General features: G+C 42.5%; 1 protein-coding gene, 1 non-coding gene and 1 pseudogene across 4 annotated transcripts in view; all 3 read left to right on the top strand.

The window, feature by feature from the left end:
• NLRP12 (NLR family pyrin domain containing 12) overlaps nucleotides 1-2,279 on the top strand; it is a 39,598-nt gene extending 37,319 nt beyond the window's left edge. For all 3 annotated transcript variants that reach the window (XM_063091877.1, XM_063091875.1, XM_063091876.1), the window contains 2 exons: nucleotides 1,283-1,453; nucleotides 2,192-2,279. In XM_063091877.1, the coding sequence (XP_062947947.1) occupies nucleotides 1,283-1,453; nucleotides 2,192-2,279 (259 nt within the window). The remainder of the gene's footprint in view (nucleotides 1-1,282; nucleotides 1,454-2,191) is intronic.
• Nucleotides 2,280-3,336: 1,057 nt separating this feature from the next.
• On the top strand, nucleotides 3,337-3,468 carry LOC134374358 (small nucleolar RNA SNORA70). The gene has a single exon (XR_010023213.1). It is a non-coding gene; the product is annotated as a small nucleolar RNA SNORA70 (small nucleolar RNA).
• Nucleotides 3,469-8,271: 4,803 nt separating this feature from the next.
• On the top strand, nucleotides 8,272-8,449 carry LOC134374119 (U2 spliceosomal RNA; annotated as a pseudogene).
• Nucleotides 8,450-16,419: the final 7,970 nt, after the last annotated feature.

The following is a 16,419-nucleotide window of genomic DNA, read 5'->3' as shown; positions in this document are numbered from 1 at the left end:
CTTCTTAAAAAAAAGGGGGGGGAGTACTTATTGACTTGTGTAATTGAAAGGGCCAGGCTTTGGGCATGGCTTGATTTGGGCATTTGGAGTCTTTTATTGTCATTACCTTCCATCCTTATTGCTGTATTGGCTCCTTTATTAGAGAGACTCACCCTACTCGGTGGCACAATGCCTGCAACTCTAGGTTACTCTTTCCCAAACCCAAGCCCTTGTAGGGGGTGGAAAGGGGGTGAGTGATTCCCTTCCTCCCTATCATAAAGGTTACAGCCGACTCCCATATAACAAAAGAGAGGTTAACAGGAGAAAAGCATAATAAATATTTTTGATCATAATTTTATGAGACACAGGAACCTTCAGGATGAAGACCCAAAGATACAGGTTAGGTTCAATGAAGCGGGCACAGTGTGTAGAAACATGATTGGGCAAAAAGAGTACGATCTAATGCTAATAGTAGGGAAACCCAGCAAGGCCTGTCTGTTCAGATTGTTCTGGGCCTCTCTGCGCAGCATTCCTTCCTCCCAGACGTAGGGCAGGGCTCTCTGGAATGAGGGTCTTAATTTCTTTATGGCCAGCTGTCACACAGAAAGGCAGGAGGGAGAACGTTACAGTATATTTTTAGTCTTTATGGCTGTCTTTGGGGGAAAAGGGTCCTAGTTTCTATGGCCCGCCTTGGGGAAGAGAGATTCTAATTTCTATAACCTGCTTGCAGGGTGTGTGCGTGTGTGTGAATGAACAGGAGAGACAGGAAGGCAGGAGTAATTCAGAGAGAAATTTTGCTTCTGAGGCCTTCACTATGGTTAATTATTTTCTGAGCCCCAACACCCTGAAAGAAAAAGCTCCAGGAAAATTATGGTTTTGGAGTCATTGGGTCTGGGTAGATCTTATGCCTAATTCAAACCATTTATGGTGGCTGGGGACATGGAAACCAACTGACTTACACCTGGAGCCTTATTCATCTGTAGAGCTTAATGACAAAGTTAACTCCAGATGGACCGAAACTAGGGTTTCAATGCGAAATTGGTGTGGAATTACCAGAAGGGGAAATGGGTACTTGACTTGAAAATCAGCAGATATCTGTTACAGATGGAGCTGTGAGTTCAGAAGCACCCCTTAAATGCCTTTCTAGCTTTCCATCACTCCATGGGCCTTAACTTGGACTGGTTCTGGACTACTCTGCTCTCTTAAATTCGTCCCCTAAAATCTTTAACCCATTCATTCCCTTTGAAGATGAGGCTTTCCAAAAGTAGCACCTGCTGTTTTAACCAGTCCTGCTCTTCAACAGGCTGGATAGCTGCGGCCTCACAGCCAAAGCTTGTAAGGATCTTTCTTCTACCTTGGGGATCAACCAGACCTTGACTGAGCTTTATCTGACCAACAACGCCCTGGGGGACACAGGTGTCCGGCTGCTATGCAAAAGGCTGAGCCATCCCAGCTGCAAACTTCGAGTCCTCTGGTGAGAAATGGTTCCTGGCTCTCTCGGGTGGAGGCAGGGTATGGGGCTTGGAGTTGGGAGTGTCAAAATAAATAATGGAGACATAGCTTGGATGGACAAATAATCTAGAAAATTTACAAATATTTTCTTCATTCACTCATGCATGCAATTGTGTAGAATACAGATGAGGTCTTAACATACCACTTGGAGACACCTACATGCTGTCTACTGGCTGTGTGACTTCTGATAATTACTGAGCATCTATTTCTTAATCTGTCAAGTGGGGCCATTGTAATTGAGAATCTGGAATTACTCTGCCTGGATTCAAATTCTAATTTCATCACTTATCAATTTGGTGATGTATGTTTTTGCAAGTTATTCGACTTCTTAGCACTTCCGTCTCCCTGTCTGTAAAATGAAAAGAGGCTGGCCAGCTAACTCAGTTGGGTAGAGCCTGTTGTTGATAACACCAAGGTCCAAAGTTTGATCCCCGTACCAGTCAGCTACCCCCCCAAAACAGGAAGAGTTGCTTCTTCATAAGGTTATTATAAATTAAATGAGTTAACACAGGTTAAGGACTTGAAATTGTATGTAGCGTAAAGTAAGCCTATTCCCTGGTAGGGTTGGGTTAAAGTACTGTAGAATAATGGAATTATTTTATCAGGAAAAGAGATATAATAGATCCTTAAGATTTAACAATTGAATGCCACAATAGTGGGCTGAAATAATACTTAATATTTCCCATTCTTGTGTCCTCAGGTTATTTGGAATGGACCTGAATATAATGACCCACAATAGGTTGGCAGCACTTCGAGTAAAGAAACCTTACTTAGATATTGGCTGCTGAATGGTTCTGCTGGTCTTGACATCAGGAAAGAGAAAGATGATAGTTGAATGTACTCATCATCCCGCAACATAATTGTCAGCCTCTTTATTTCCATAAGAGACACTCATATGCAGATTGAGACAAAAAAAAAAAAATGTCCTCTTAGGGCCAGCTCGTGGCTCACTTGGGAGAGTGCGGTGCTGATAACACCAAGGCCACGGGATCGGATCCTATATAGGGATGGCCGGTTAGCTCACTGGTTGAGCGTGGTGCTGACACCAAGTCAAGGGTTAAGATCCCCTTACCGGTCATATTAAAAAAAAAAAAAAATCCTTTCTGCTTGGGATCTAAGTAATCTGCATATGACAGAGCTTTTTAGATCTGATGTTGGTGTTCTGGAGAGAACATGGGGCAAGGAATGACTACAAGAGAGATTTGAAGGCCCCCGACAGGAGATAGCCCAGATAACACAGGGGCATTTTGCCCTCTAGGGGATACTTGGCAGTGTCGGGAGACATTTTTACCACTGGAGCAGGTTTGACTGCCATCTAGTGGGTAGAGGCCGGAAATGCTGCTCAACCTCCTACAATGCCCAGGACCCCTCACCAAGGTAGTTGGCTCAGAATCTCAATTGCGCCCCAAGTTGAGGAAACGTTAGTTCTCAAAAAGGAGGTCAATGTCGTAAGATGCCAACAAGACATGAGCATTTAGGAAAAGACTAGTACGCACGTCAACTCTTAGAATGCTCGTTATGCCAACAGCCCTATCAGTAATCCTTGCTCAAGGGCATAAAGCATGAAAGCTTGTTCTGTAGCATAATTGCTCCTGCCTGGAGCTCCAAGGACCATGATTGGATACCTGCCAAGGTCCCAATGCTGAAAAACCAATCTACAGGCTGGTCAATAACCTACAGCATCAGATTTGCCATGCGCCTGGCTGAAGGTGCAGGCAAGTGCTTTCCCCATCTAACGGGTGCTGTGGCCACCTTACCTGTCAAGGGTAGTGTGAGCTATCAGGCAAAACAGTAAATTAAAAAGAACCTACACCACACATTAAAAAAAACAATTTGAAAAAAGGTTTTCTCTATAGAACTCTCCGTTTTTCTCTTGAGTGGGGCCCGGTGTGGCAATGGCTATAAACCAGCAGCCTCCTCGGTAGTGAACACAGCCTGCTGCTTAAATGTGCTACCCTGAGGGACCTTCAGACAGCACTTTCCAAGGGACATTCATGACTGACCTTGTACCCCGATCTACACTACGTATGCCTTTGTAAAGGCCCAGGGCAGTGGCGGGGGCTCACACTGACCAGGTGGGGTTACATACATTGCAGACTGGGAGGGGCAGGCCCTGCACTGGGGGGGGGGGGGGGCTTCCACTGAGCTAACTGCTCCTCAGTCACAGCCAATAAATACTTCCCGTCCACTTTTAAAAAAAAAAAAAAATCCCTATTTTTAATGGAGATTTGGTTCAAGCCACTTGTCAGCTAGCTGGAGCTGAGATTGAAACCCTTGACCTTACTGTTAATTTGAATTATACTTGAAAACCTTCTCCCCAGATGCTATCTTAAGGCCAGAACTGAAGACCCAAATCAGGGAGCAGAAGAAACTCGGAATGGTGGCTGTCACTCATGGACACCTTGTGAACATCAACTGTTCCGGATCCATAATTGTGCATTGGAATTAAGCTCTCGCATTACTGAGCCCCCTCAGATCTGTACGCCAACTTCCCATATCTCCACAGCTGCCTCCAGAGAAAATTGCCCTTATTAACTCCCAGTGATTACATGGCCCAGGTCCTCCCAACCCAACTGGAAGAACCTGACCCATTGCCCCCCAATCCCAGGCTACCTTACAAAAATGACAAGGTTGGCTCCTTCACCCCAGCCAGTGGTATATGTTGTGTAGGCTGGGATGAATTTGTTCTAGAAACTGAAGGAGGGAGACAGCAAGCCCTTTGGGCTTGAGGGCTTACTATGGTATGGGAGTAGGGACAGTACCCGCAGTGGGGGTATGGGGAGGCACACAGGACTGACAGGATGTCATGAGTTAGGAAATTAAACAAGCAACCAAGAGTTAAGATACATTTATTAAAGGATAAATTTATTAGAAGCGATAATTTTAACAAGGGTGCAAGAAAAAAAAAACACAATTCAGTTAATTGTAAATGGCATAATCATGTGTGCATTCCTAAAAGATTGACATTTACCGATAGCTTGAGATCTGGTGGACTGCCAGCCCAGACCTGGTTTCTAGCTCAGCTACTAACACCAGGCAAATACAGGAATGGTGTGCTGTTGGAAAAACCTCCCCCCTTTTCTTCACAATCTGAGCTTTTTCAAATGCTAATTTAAGTGGCTGAGCTAGTTCCCAGCTTAAACACACTGCCTTTATCATCTTTGGTGCCCAGAGGCTACAACCATTGGAATACTTATTGGAGTAACAGGGGTGTTGTAAGTAAATACTGAGAATACTGCAGTGGGAGAACTCTAGGCCACCCTCGCCCAAAACAGCACTAATCAAAAGGCCCCAACAATCAACTACTCCCCTAAGGAAGTTGGGACTCCCCTTACAGATTTCCTTTCCTAGTCTGGGCGTGGGCAGGCTCAGGCTCACTCATGCCCAGGACCTCACCATTTCTCCCCCCCCCTCAATTTTTTGAAATGAAAATGAATTGGCTCACACTGCAGGGGCTGTCAGGCTTGAAATCCAAGAAATCCAGCTGATGTTGCCGAGTCCAAAATCCACAGGGTGGCTGCAGATTGTCTTGAGGCAGGCTTGAGAGTTAATTCCTCAGCTCCTAGGACGCCTCCCTCAAACAGTGACACCCAAAATGGAAGCACTTTCCAGTCAAGACCAAGGTCAAGTGCCTCTATTTTGAGGGCCACTGTCTGAGCTGTTCCCACTCAATGCCTCTAGGAAATGCCATTCACTCTATATGATTAGGTGGGGTGTATGCATGCCTGAAAGGGATTTAACTACACTACAATAGTCCAAGCATACTAAATGCCAATACATTTGATAAGACAGGTTATAGTTGATGTAACCTAAAGTACATACATAGTTGATATTGGTTTCCAGCACTTCAGCTGATCTTAGTTCATGCCAAGTGGGGTGACCTTGACCGGAATTACTTAATAGATGTGTAAGGCATCTCTTGTATTCTAAGACACCCAATTTCCCAGTGGAAATCAAGGTCCCAGTACAGCTCAGAGTTAAACACACCACAGTTCATAAGTTATCCCAGAAGCCCAGACATAACAGGACGTGGGTTCCTTTGATGGTGCCCTCCGGTGACACTCAAATATTGTAGCACTTTCTGCCCAGACATCAGAAGAGTGCTTCCACATTTGAGTATCACAGGTTGAGCAGTCGCACCTGAAGTCCTTTCGTGCAGACTAAAATCTAAACTCCGGCCTAGAGATCGATACGATTGATGTCTTTTCAGTGCTCTTTCCCAATGTGGAAGCTGGAGACTTCCCGGTCGAGTTTTTCTCAGCCGGTAATACTCAAAAAGTGGCGGCACTTCCCTTTACGGAACAGAAAGTGCCCCCACAGTTTGAGTCCCACAGGCTGAGGAGATCCCCTTTGGATGAAGCATTCAGACTCAAAAGACCAGCCTTCGTTCTTTCAGAATCTGGAAAATAGAAAATGTTAAATTTTAAACGTAGACTAAGATCTATTTCGCCCTCTACAGTTACCAGATGACATTAGATTTCAGTTTGAGAACTCAGCACAGAAATTGCCGTGACCACCTATTCACAACCAATATTCACTCCCAAGCAGAACAAATTTTGGTTCAAAATTTGCTTTTGCTAAGTTCAACATATTAGCCTTGTGCTGCAAAAGTTTAAAAAACTAATGATTGTCATTTCCAGATATACAGGGATCTAAGGGTCTCAGACTCTATTGCCCACCTAGCTTCTGGATCCAAGGAGTTAGTAGATTAAGGACATTGCAGACAGTGACAAGAGTCAGGAGGTAAAGGTGGAAGTAAGGATGGAAACGCGGAGAGATCAGAAGTGCAAAATGCAACCAATACTTACAGAAACTGAGGCCACACTCCGCCCATTCCCAGGCAATGAGGGCTTGTCTGCTGCTGGGCTCTTATATAGGCCAGGGGTGGGGGGGATTTCTCCCTAGGACTTGGATAGGATTAAAGACTCCCGCACCCCACCCTCTCACTTCACGTGGTCTCCGCCCAGACCCACCCTGATCCCTTTGATCTTAGGTCAGACACACCTTCACAGACTCTTAGCAGTGGATCCCCCCCAAAAAGACACACCTTCACATGTCTTTTAAACACTGGTTTCTTTATTGCTTACATCACCAGTACAGACTAATTGTAAATAATTTGAAAAGTCCGGAGAAGTACCCAGAAGAAAGAAATTCCACCATATTTGGGAATTCAGTTATTCACTCAACAAATATTTAAATGTAATATTTTATTCATTTATTCTATTTATTGAGCAAATAAGACATGCTAGGCACTTTGCTAGTTCTTGAGCTTAGAGAAGTGAATGAAACTTGATTTTATAGTCTAGAACAGTGGTTTTCAACAGGGAAGGAGTGATTTTTCCCCCCCAGGGGATATTTGGCAATGTCTGGAGACATTTTGGGTTGTCCCAACTGTGGGGGTGGGGGAAAGTCTACTAGAATCACTTAGTAGAGGCCAGGGCTGCTGCAGAACATCCTACAATTCACAGGACAGCCCCCTGCTCACACCAGCCCAAAGTGCCAACAGAACCAAAGCTGAAAAACCCTGGGCTAGCATTTGGGTGGTAGGCAGGAAAAAAAAAAAAAAAAAAACATGCAGACGTACAATTGCTGTTTATATAATTTTGCTTCAGTTCAATCCCTATGCATACTCATATAAACATTTATGTTGGAAACACACTTCTGAGATCTTTAAAAGGCAATAGTCTATTAAAAAGTACTTGAAATGTGTTTTCATGGCTGAATAGCAATCTGGAGCTTACCTCTACCATAATTTAGTTAATCCTACCTAATGTTGAATGTCTTCAATTTTTCTTTTCTTTTTTTTTTTTTTTAAAGATGACTGGTAAGGGGATCTTAACCCTTGACTTGGTGTTGTCAGCACCACACTCAGCCAGTGAGCGAACCGGCCATCCGTATATGGGATCCGAACCTGGGGCCTTGGTGTTATCAGCACCGCACTCTACCGAGTGAGCCACGGGCCGGCCCATGTCTTCAATTTTTCTAAATTCACTGTAATTCATTAATAGTGCTGCAGTGACAACCAGCCACCAATACAATAAAATAAAAGAAAAGAAAAGAATGCTGCTGCAGTGAACATTTTTTTCTCTTTATTTTTCTTGGATATTTTTCAGTGAACATTCTTGAGAGCATCTTTAATAACAGAATGGAAACGTTTTCGATGGAGTCCCCATAAAACCCCCAGAGTTTACATTTGACCTTGAGGCATAGAGGAGAACTCAAAAACTTGGGATAGGGGTTGGGGGGAGGAGGCATAAAGGTGGAGAAGGAGGGGTGGGGAATAATTGTTTGAAAATGGAAGTGCTCAAATTAATGAATGTCTCAAGGAAGTGAATAGACTGGAAGCCCCAGGAGGCCTGGGTTCTTTTTACATTTGAAATCTTAAGTAGCTGTGGGAGTATGCATTCAACTTTTCTGGTTGAACCTAGTTCCTTCCTGGTTGAAAAAGAGCATTTAGCACAAAAGATCACCAGAGATTTAAATGAGACCACATATAGAGTGTTCCACTGAGAATGTGTCCACCAGCACTCTTCTCCCCTGCTGAGGGTCAGAGACCCCAATGATGATGATAATGAGAAAGAAAAGCTAAACATCCAGCATTCATGAGTTAATGTACCACACATCAGGCATCCGCTTTCCAAGGACTGCCCTTGCTTGACTCCTAGGCTGCATTCTGCAGTCAGCAGCCAAGATGATGGTCTCATAACACACAAATCAGATTTCTTCCCATGAATGAATTCCCATAGCACTGAGTTCTTTAAAACAATCGCTCTATCGCTTCTCGTTTCTTGGCCTTTTGGCTAAGATCAAGTGTAGTATCTGTTCTTATCAGTTTAAAACAATCACTCTGTGTAACTCACAAGGCCCAACATGATTTAAACTCACCGGCCTCCTTCTTTTTCCAGGAATGCCCTAGGCTTGTTGCAGAAAGAAATGATCTCTCCGGAGGTCCCTCCTTCTGGTCCTCATAACACCGTGTCACTCCCTGCAATTTGCTATCCCCCCACTGTGCTTTTTTTCTTTTTCTTTTTTTCATAGCACACATTTACTTGTGAACTTGTATATTAACTGCCTCTCCCACTGAACTGAAAGCTCCTTGAGAGTGGGAAATAAAATCTCTTTCCTTGTTCCCAGCAGCCTCCAAAAAACAGCTAGAACAAAGCAGTGTTTATTAATTAGATGCCTACTTCCCAATTCAAATAAAGGATAAATGTTTGAGGTGATGAAAAAATAAATATCAGTGATTGCCAGGGTTTCAAGAGGGGAGGGATGAATAGGTGGAGAACAGAGGTTTTTTAGGGCAATGAAACTATTCTGTATGACACTGTTGGCAAAACCCATAAAACTGTACAACGGAAAGAGGGAATCCTAACATAAACTTTAGTTAATGATGCATCGATATTGTTTCATAATTGTGACAAATGAGCCACACTACTGGAAGATGTTAATAGCGGGAAAAACTGGGAGTGGGGGTGGAGTGGGAGTTGGGAGAGATTATGTAAACTGTACTTTCAGCTCAATTTGTCTGTGAAACTAAAACTGCTATAAAACTAAAGTCTATTAAAAAATAAAATAAGGAGCCGGCCTGTGGCTCACTCGGGAGAGTGTGGTGCTGATAACACCAAGGCCCCGGGTTCAGATCCCATATAGGGATGGCCGGTTAGCTCACAGGGTGAGTGTGGTGCTGACAACACCAAGTCAAGGGTTAAGATCCCCTTACCGGTCATCTTAAAAAAAAAAAAAAAAGTAATAATAATAAAATAAATAAATAAATAAATAAAATATAAAATTTTGAAAAAAGAAAAGGGCTGGCCAGTTAGTTCAGTTGGTTAGATGTGGTGTTAGAACAGCAAGGTTGGGCCGGCCTGTGGCTCACTTGGGAGAGTGCGGTGCTGATAACACCAAGGCCATGGGTTTGGATCCCATATAGGGATGGCTGGTTTGCTCACTGGGTGAGCGTGGTGCTGACAACACCAAGTCAAGGGTTAAGATCCTCTTACCGGTCATATTTAAAAAAAAAAAAAAAAAAAAGAACAGCAAGGTTAAGGGTTTGGATCCCCATATCTGCCAAATGCCAAAAAAAAGGAAAAAAATAATTAGATGCCTGCATAATCTATGGTCCAGACTAACCACTTTGAAGGCAGGGGACGTCCCACTCTTGCTTTCTCCGGTACCCCCAATACTGTCCTGGGTGCATAATAAAGTGCTCAATAAACATTGTTCATCAGGTAGATGAATTGGCTATTTTCCACCCTATGCTGTGTAGATGTCTTTGATGTCTTTTACAAATCAGTGTTAACCCTCCAAATATTATCTGCATTGGACAGATGGAGGAACTCAGATGACGTGATTTGTCCAAGGAAACATCCAGAAATAGGTAGAATTGAACCCAGGTCAGACATCCAGGCTCTGAATTCTTGCCTTGGCCTTTTGTCAAGGTTGCTGGAGGGCAGTTCATATGCCCTGCTCAGCCATCCAGATTCCAATCTAACCTCTCCACTCCTCTCCAACCGCACCTGAATCCTCTGGTATTTCTTAGCCACCTGGACAGACTGGTATTTCTCAGAACTCTGCAAGCTCTTTTTCATCACCTTATTCTCTCTTTGCAATTTTCTCAGCAGTGTTCTTGTCCTACTCTTCGCCCCTGTGAAGATGCTCATTGCTGACTCCTACACATCTTTTTACCTTGTCCTAAAACCCATTATCCAAGGACACAGTCCTCTGGTGGCACCCTGCCCCTTTGTGATCGCACACTTCATGTGCTGAGCAGCTCTCTGCTTTTCTGATGACTTGCTTAGCAGCCCTCACTTACTAGACAAATGTCTAATAACTTCTCTATCCACCAGACCAGAACTTCTGGGTGACAATGGTTTGCCCATCTTGTTCACCTGTGTCCTTCCACTCTCAGGACCCAGTCCTGGGCCTGACACATAAGAGAGACTCAAAGAGCATTCTTTCTAATGCAAAAAAAAATTTTTCCAGCTCTATCAATGCTGCTGAGGGAAAAAAAACCAAACAATTTTTATTAGTGCAATTGCATTTAAGCAACATTAAACAAGGACTATACAGATCCCCTAGGGGCCAGCTGGAAAAAAAAAAAAAAAAAAACTGTATTCAAGGATGATTTTATTTTATATTTTATTTTTCAAGGATGATTTTATTTTATTTTTAGTTTTTTGGGGGGCAGCTGGCTAGTACAATGATCCAAATCCTTGATTTTGGTGTTACCAACACCACGCTCTAACCAACTGAGCTAACCGGCCAGCCCCCAAGGACGATTTTAAGTTAAGTCTAAAGTAAAAGACCTAATTTGATATTTTTTCAAGGATTCATAATGTTTGTGGTGAGATGAGTAGAAGTTTGCTTTCTACACTTTCAGTCTTCTGTATTGACAATCATATGCTTGGTCTAGTCTTTTACTGCTTATTTTGGTAATTTAACAAGCATATTTGAAGTCTCAATTAATATTTTTATTAACTACTAATTAACATTCACTTTAAGTCAAGTTAAGTTCAAGTTAATAACTAATTAACATTCACTTTAAGTTCAAGTATATCTGTAGCTTTTAGCACCAAGGTCAAGTGTTCCAATCCCAGCACCCTCCGGGCCACCAAAAAAAAAAAAAAAAATCTTTAGTCTTAAATTAGTTTCTTTTTTTTTTTTTTTTTTATATTAAAAGAGAAGGAATCATAAATGCCAAACAAAGATTTAGGAAATGAGATTTGATGGTCTGTGGCTTTGGGGGAAGGAGGGGGAGAAACAGAAGTTTTGCCTAATCAGAAATTCTTCCTGCAGAGCTGAAAGGTCATCATTTGCAAATCATCAGACTTCCTTGTCATTATAATCACTCTGGATTCTCCACTCTCCCTACCCAACCCTTGCCATTATCTAGCTGGTCTTTCCGATACCAATAAGAATAGTTTCTTTTGTAAAGATCTCAACATTTTAAAACACCCTTTTATGTACCATATTCATTCCTGTAATCCTACCACTCTAAGTCAATGCTTATCTACAGCCTTGGGGCGGATGGGTAATGATCCTACTTATGGTATTAAAAGAAATCTACCACTTTTTAAAAAAAATTTAACATCGTCTTTTAAAAAAAATTATTTTGTGAGAGTTCAGTGTTTAAAAATTACTTTTAAGGCCGGCCCGTGGCTCACTCGGTAGAGTGCGGTGCTGATAACACCAAGGCCACAGGTTCGGATCCTATATAGGGATGGCTGGTTAGCTCACTGGCTGAGCATGGTGCTGACAACACCAAGTCAAGGGTTGAGATCCCCTTACCGGTCATCTTTAAAAAAAAAAAAAAAAAATACTTTTAAGGGCTGGCCCGTGGCTCACTTGGGATTCCTATATAGGGATGGCCGGTTAGCTCACTTGGGACAGCGTGGTGCTCCATGCTATTATTTGAAAGCCATGGGGTTGAGGTGGGAATCAGCAAGTTTTCTTTTGGAATAAGGTTTCTGTTGAGCACTGCTAAACAATGATTAAGAATTCCAACACCAGGTAGACTCCAGGACTGGTCTCCTGCTAAGAGTGCCAGAGTAAGGATCCCCTTACCAGTCATCCCCTCCCCCCACAAAAAAAATACATTGACTTCTTTTAATTTTTCTTCTATATCCTATCTTGTTGTATTGGGAGTGCGAAATAAGTGCCTTGTGCTAATTTAAGATGGAGGAACTTTGGTCAAGGGAACTTACATCATGAACTTGGCAGGCATAAGCAGGACATGCTCATGGGACATGAATGCCCTGTGTCTTAACTGATCACACTCTTTTGAGATATTACCATCTAGACGGAGGAGCTCCAGATGGCCATCAACATGACATCACCTTATCAACCCACCCAAGAAGGGTATAACTGGACTACATGACAGATTGTCTTTGCTGCATTTGTCAGCTGTGGCAGGTTGCTAGCCAGCCACTCAGATCTTTGGTCCAGTGGATGGAAATAGATTGGAATCGATACTTTGTGGTGTGGGCTACTCTCACACAGAGATGGAAGCCAGTCTTGAAGCCCACAGGACCTTTAGCCCGGGAGGTTAAGGGCCTTTGAGTGCTGCCACTGCCGCACTGAGAAGGGATACGCTCTTAAGCCATGTTCTCAAGGATCATCGGTTGTGCTCCATCAGATGTACCCAGTTCCTGGTGGATGTGAGTCAGGAGAGGACCTTGCACCAGAGATGTAAGATCCCTGACCTGTTCCTAACAGGATAAAAAAATATGATTCGTGTGCAATGTACCCTTAAGGGATCATTTAGTTTAAGTTAGAAGTGGACTATGACATAAATTAATTAAAAGTGAAAGTGTGTTGTGTGTGATGGGGGATCAATAAACCTTGTGATTCCAGCATCTAACATCTTGGTCTCAAGTGGTCCTTGCCTACCAGTACGGGTCTGTGCACAACACGCTCTTTCTTCGATCTCCCACTTATATAGTTCTACTTGAACATGTTCTACCATGGTAATTTCCATGTGACTTTTGAAGTTCACTACTACTTCTTCCAACTTCTGTTTATTTTTCTCTAGTTTTTCACATTTCTTTTGTCTTGTTTTCATAGATAATAACTCTTGTCGAAGAACTTGATTCTTTACATCCGGATGCAGATATTTTGAAGATGCAGTTCCTAGTTCTGCTGTAAGATCAATAGTTGAAAGGCTAGAAAGTCCACAGTCCAGGGGGTGAATCTGCTGAAGGCCTTGTTCCTACTGGGAATTCTACAGAATCCTGTGGGGACCAGAGTATCATATGACAAATGGTTTGAGCAAGAGAGAGACCCTAGCATCATCATTATTATTATTGTTATTATTATTATTATTTGGCAGCTGTCAAGTAACAGCGATTAACACCTCCTTTTACTCTAAAATTTGTCTTGGCGAAGACAATATGTTATAGAGCCACCCTAGTTAAGAGGGCTACAATCTTAAATTTTCTAGTATTCACATTAATATAAGTAAAAAGGAACAAGTAAAATTAATTTTAGTAATATGTATTAGTCTGGTCAGTTAGCTTAATGGTTAGAGTGTGGTGTTATAAGACCAGGGTCAAGAGTTTGGATCCTCTTACTGGCCAGCTGCCAGAAAAATAAAATAAAATAATGGTATGTTTTAGTGAGTTCAACATATCCAAAATATAATTTCAACAGGTAATCAAATATAAACATTTATTAATGAGATATTATGTGGGGTTTTTTGTGCTAAGTTTTCAAAAAGAGAAAAGCACATCTCAAGTTGGACCAGCCACTACACTGGATAGTGCCTCTCTACACACACACACATTTTTAGGTTGACTTTTTATTTTATTTATTTATTTTTTTTGCAGCTAGCCAGTACAGGCAACAAAAAGAAAAGGTTGACTTTTGAAATTGTTCACAAAGTTGAAGGAGTTGCAAAGGGTACAATAACGAACTTATTGTAAACAATGACCTTTTCAATCAAAACCATTGTCTCATTCTTCTAAATATATAGAATCTATATACTATAGCAATTATATTCTTTCATCATTTATTTGAAAAATACACAAAGTCTCCCAAGTGAGCTAACCGGCCACCCCCCAAATCATAACTTTTAATTTTGAGATCATGAAGATTTTTTGAAAACTTGCTGTCACTTCAGTAACAAATGTCATTCCACAGACATTTACTAAGCATCTGCTAAGCTCAGAACCTGTTTAGGATTTGAGGACATACATATAAACCTTTCAGTAGATATTATGTGTTTGCTTGCTCCTTTCACATCATGCCCACTACTCATGACTCAGTTTCCCCATTTGACAAAGCACTTGGGAAGTGGTAGAAAGGCGGCTGCTTCGAGCTCTGAGGTTTAGTACTAGTCTTTCATATGGGAGGCTATGTTGGAGCTCCGATTGGATGTCCAGGGAGAGTTTTTATTTATTTATTTATTTTTTAAAAAGATGACCGGTAAGGGGATCTTAACCCTTGACTTGGTGTTGTCAGCACCACACTCTCCCTAATTAAAAAAAAGAGAGAAGTATTAAACACAAATGGGTCATCTACAGGTTTCTTCCTAGTAGTGATCTTTTTTTTTTTTTTTTTTTTTAAAAAAGATGACCGGTAAGGGGATCGTAACCCTTGACTTGGTGTTGTCAGCACCACGCTCAGCCAGTGAGCTAACCGGCCATCCGTATATGGGATCCGAACCCGTGGCCTTGGTGTTCTCAGCACCGCACTCTCCCGAGTGAGCCACGGGCCGGCCCCCTAGTAGTGATCTTTGCCTGAAGGGCCTTGGCACATGTACTGAGAAATTACTACAGGCGAGGCTCAGTTCTAAAGGGTTTACGTGTGATTACACACACACTCTCCTCTTCCCATTATTTGTAAGTGGAAAAAGAGGCCGTAGAGTAAGGTTGGGCATATTGCAATCCATTTGGCCTGAGACCTTTTTAGGTTTTCGGGGGAAAAAAATTAAGTTCTTGGGAAAGCAAAAAACAAAAGGAGGGCTGGCCGGTTACTCAGCTGGTTACAGTGTGGTGCTGATAACACCAAGGTCAGGGGTTGATCCCTGTACCGGCCAGCTGCCGAAAGAAGAAAAAAAAAAAAAGAAGAAGAACAACCACTTGTGACACACGAAAATGACATGAAATTCAAATTTCAGTGCCCATAAATGAAGCTTTATTGGAACACAACCAAGCTCATTTATTTACATATCATCTGTGACTTTTTTCACTACATTCACTATCTAGCTCTTTATAGAAAATGTTTGCTGACCTCAGTATGAGGTGGTGGTGACTGAACTAGGATCACACTGTGGTCTTTCCGTAGAGCTCATGTTTTTAAGCACCATGCTAAATATAATTTATAACATTGTGTTAAGACAATGTGGCTTGTTAAAGAGAAATTATTCTGGGCTGAGCCCGTGGCGCACTTGGTAGAGTGCTGCGCTGAGAGCGCAGCGACGCTCCCGCCGCGGGTTCGGATCCTATATAGGACTGACCGGTGCACTCACTGGCTGAGTGCCCGTCACGAAAAAACGACAAAAAAAAAAAAAAAGAGAGAAATTATTCTGAATTTGTTCAAAATGGGTAACGGAGATGTTCTTCAACACTATTGCACCAGGGGTGAAGAATATCTCAATAGGGGAGACAGATTAAACTCAACTCCAAATACAAGAAAGAGAAGAGGTGGGGGGCGTGGAGGAGGAAAAATAGGAAATTGTGCCAAAGAGAAGGAAGAGGGGTCAGTGGATGGACAATTAGAAAGACATCAAGGGTGCAGGGATTTTTGCTTAAATTGCCCTAACAGGATTCTTCCTAAAGGCAGGCCAAGCCCTCATACATCAAAGGTGAGGGATGAGGAACTCGATCAGGTATCGGGAGTGATCAGCTGTTAAGAGCAGGGAGATAATTTAGCAAGATTCTTTGCTAAGACTGGGCTGGGCAGGTCACAGATAACATGCTGGCCAAGATCGGGGCCTAGTCAGAGGGCCCAGGGAGCCTGACTAAAGTTGGGTCAAGGAGTGAGTCTTTGTCGAGGTATATGCTCAAAATATGTTATTTAAAAGGATCCTAAACAAAAACATTGGAAATCTCCGGAGAGGATACGAGAGTCAAGAGCATCGGTTGGGGGCAAATGAGTGAAACCGTCTCTCTGCTGTGCTTTGATCGTCTTCCACGTGTGATCACCTTTCCTCAACTACAGAATGGACCCGGCGTGACTTGATGGAAAAACTGGGGGACCACGGCTGAGGCAATGGATGCTAAAGCAAAGGGAAATGGGGGGGCATCGAAACTGGAAACTTGAACTCTGAGGCAACAATTCCACTCTTCACTAGATTCAGGAAAAACAGTCAGACTCCCCTTTAGAGCAAAGAATAGTTTTCCATGAGTTGTTTTGAGAATATTTTGTTGTTTTTGGCCGTTGGCCGATATGGGAGAGAATATTTTCACTATCACAGAACATAAAGAGTAG

Source organism: Cynocephalus volans, chromosome 3, assembly GCF_027409185.1.
Source record: "Cynocephalus volans isolate mCynVol1 chromosome 3, mCynVol1.pri, whole genome shotgun sequence".
Classification (NCBI taxonomy): domain Eukaryota; kingdom Metazoa; phylum Chordata; class Mammalia; order Dermoptera; family Cynocephalidae; genus Cynocephalus; species Cynocephalus volans.
Note: the sequence above shows the minus strand (reverse complement) of the source record. Positions and strands in the feature narration are given on the sequence as shown.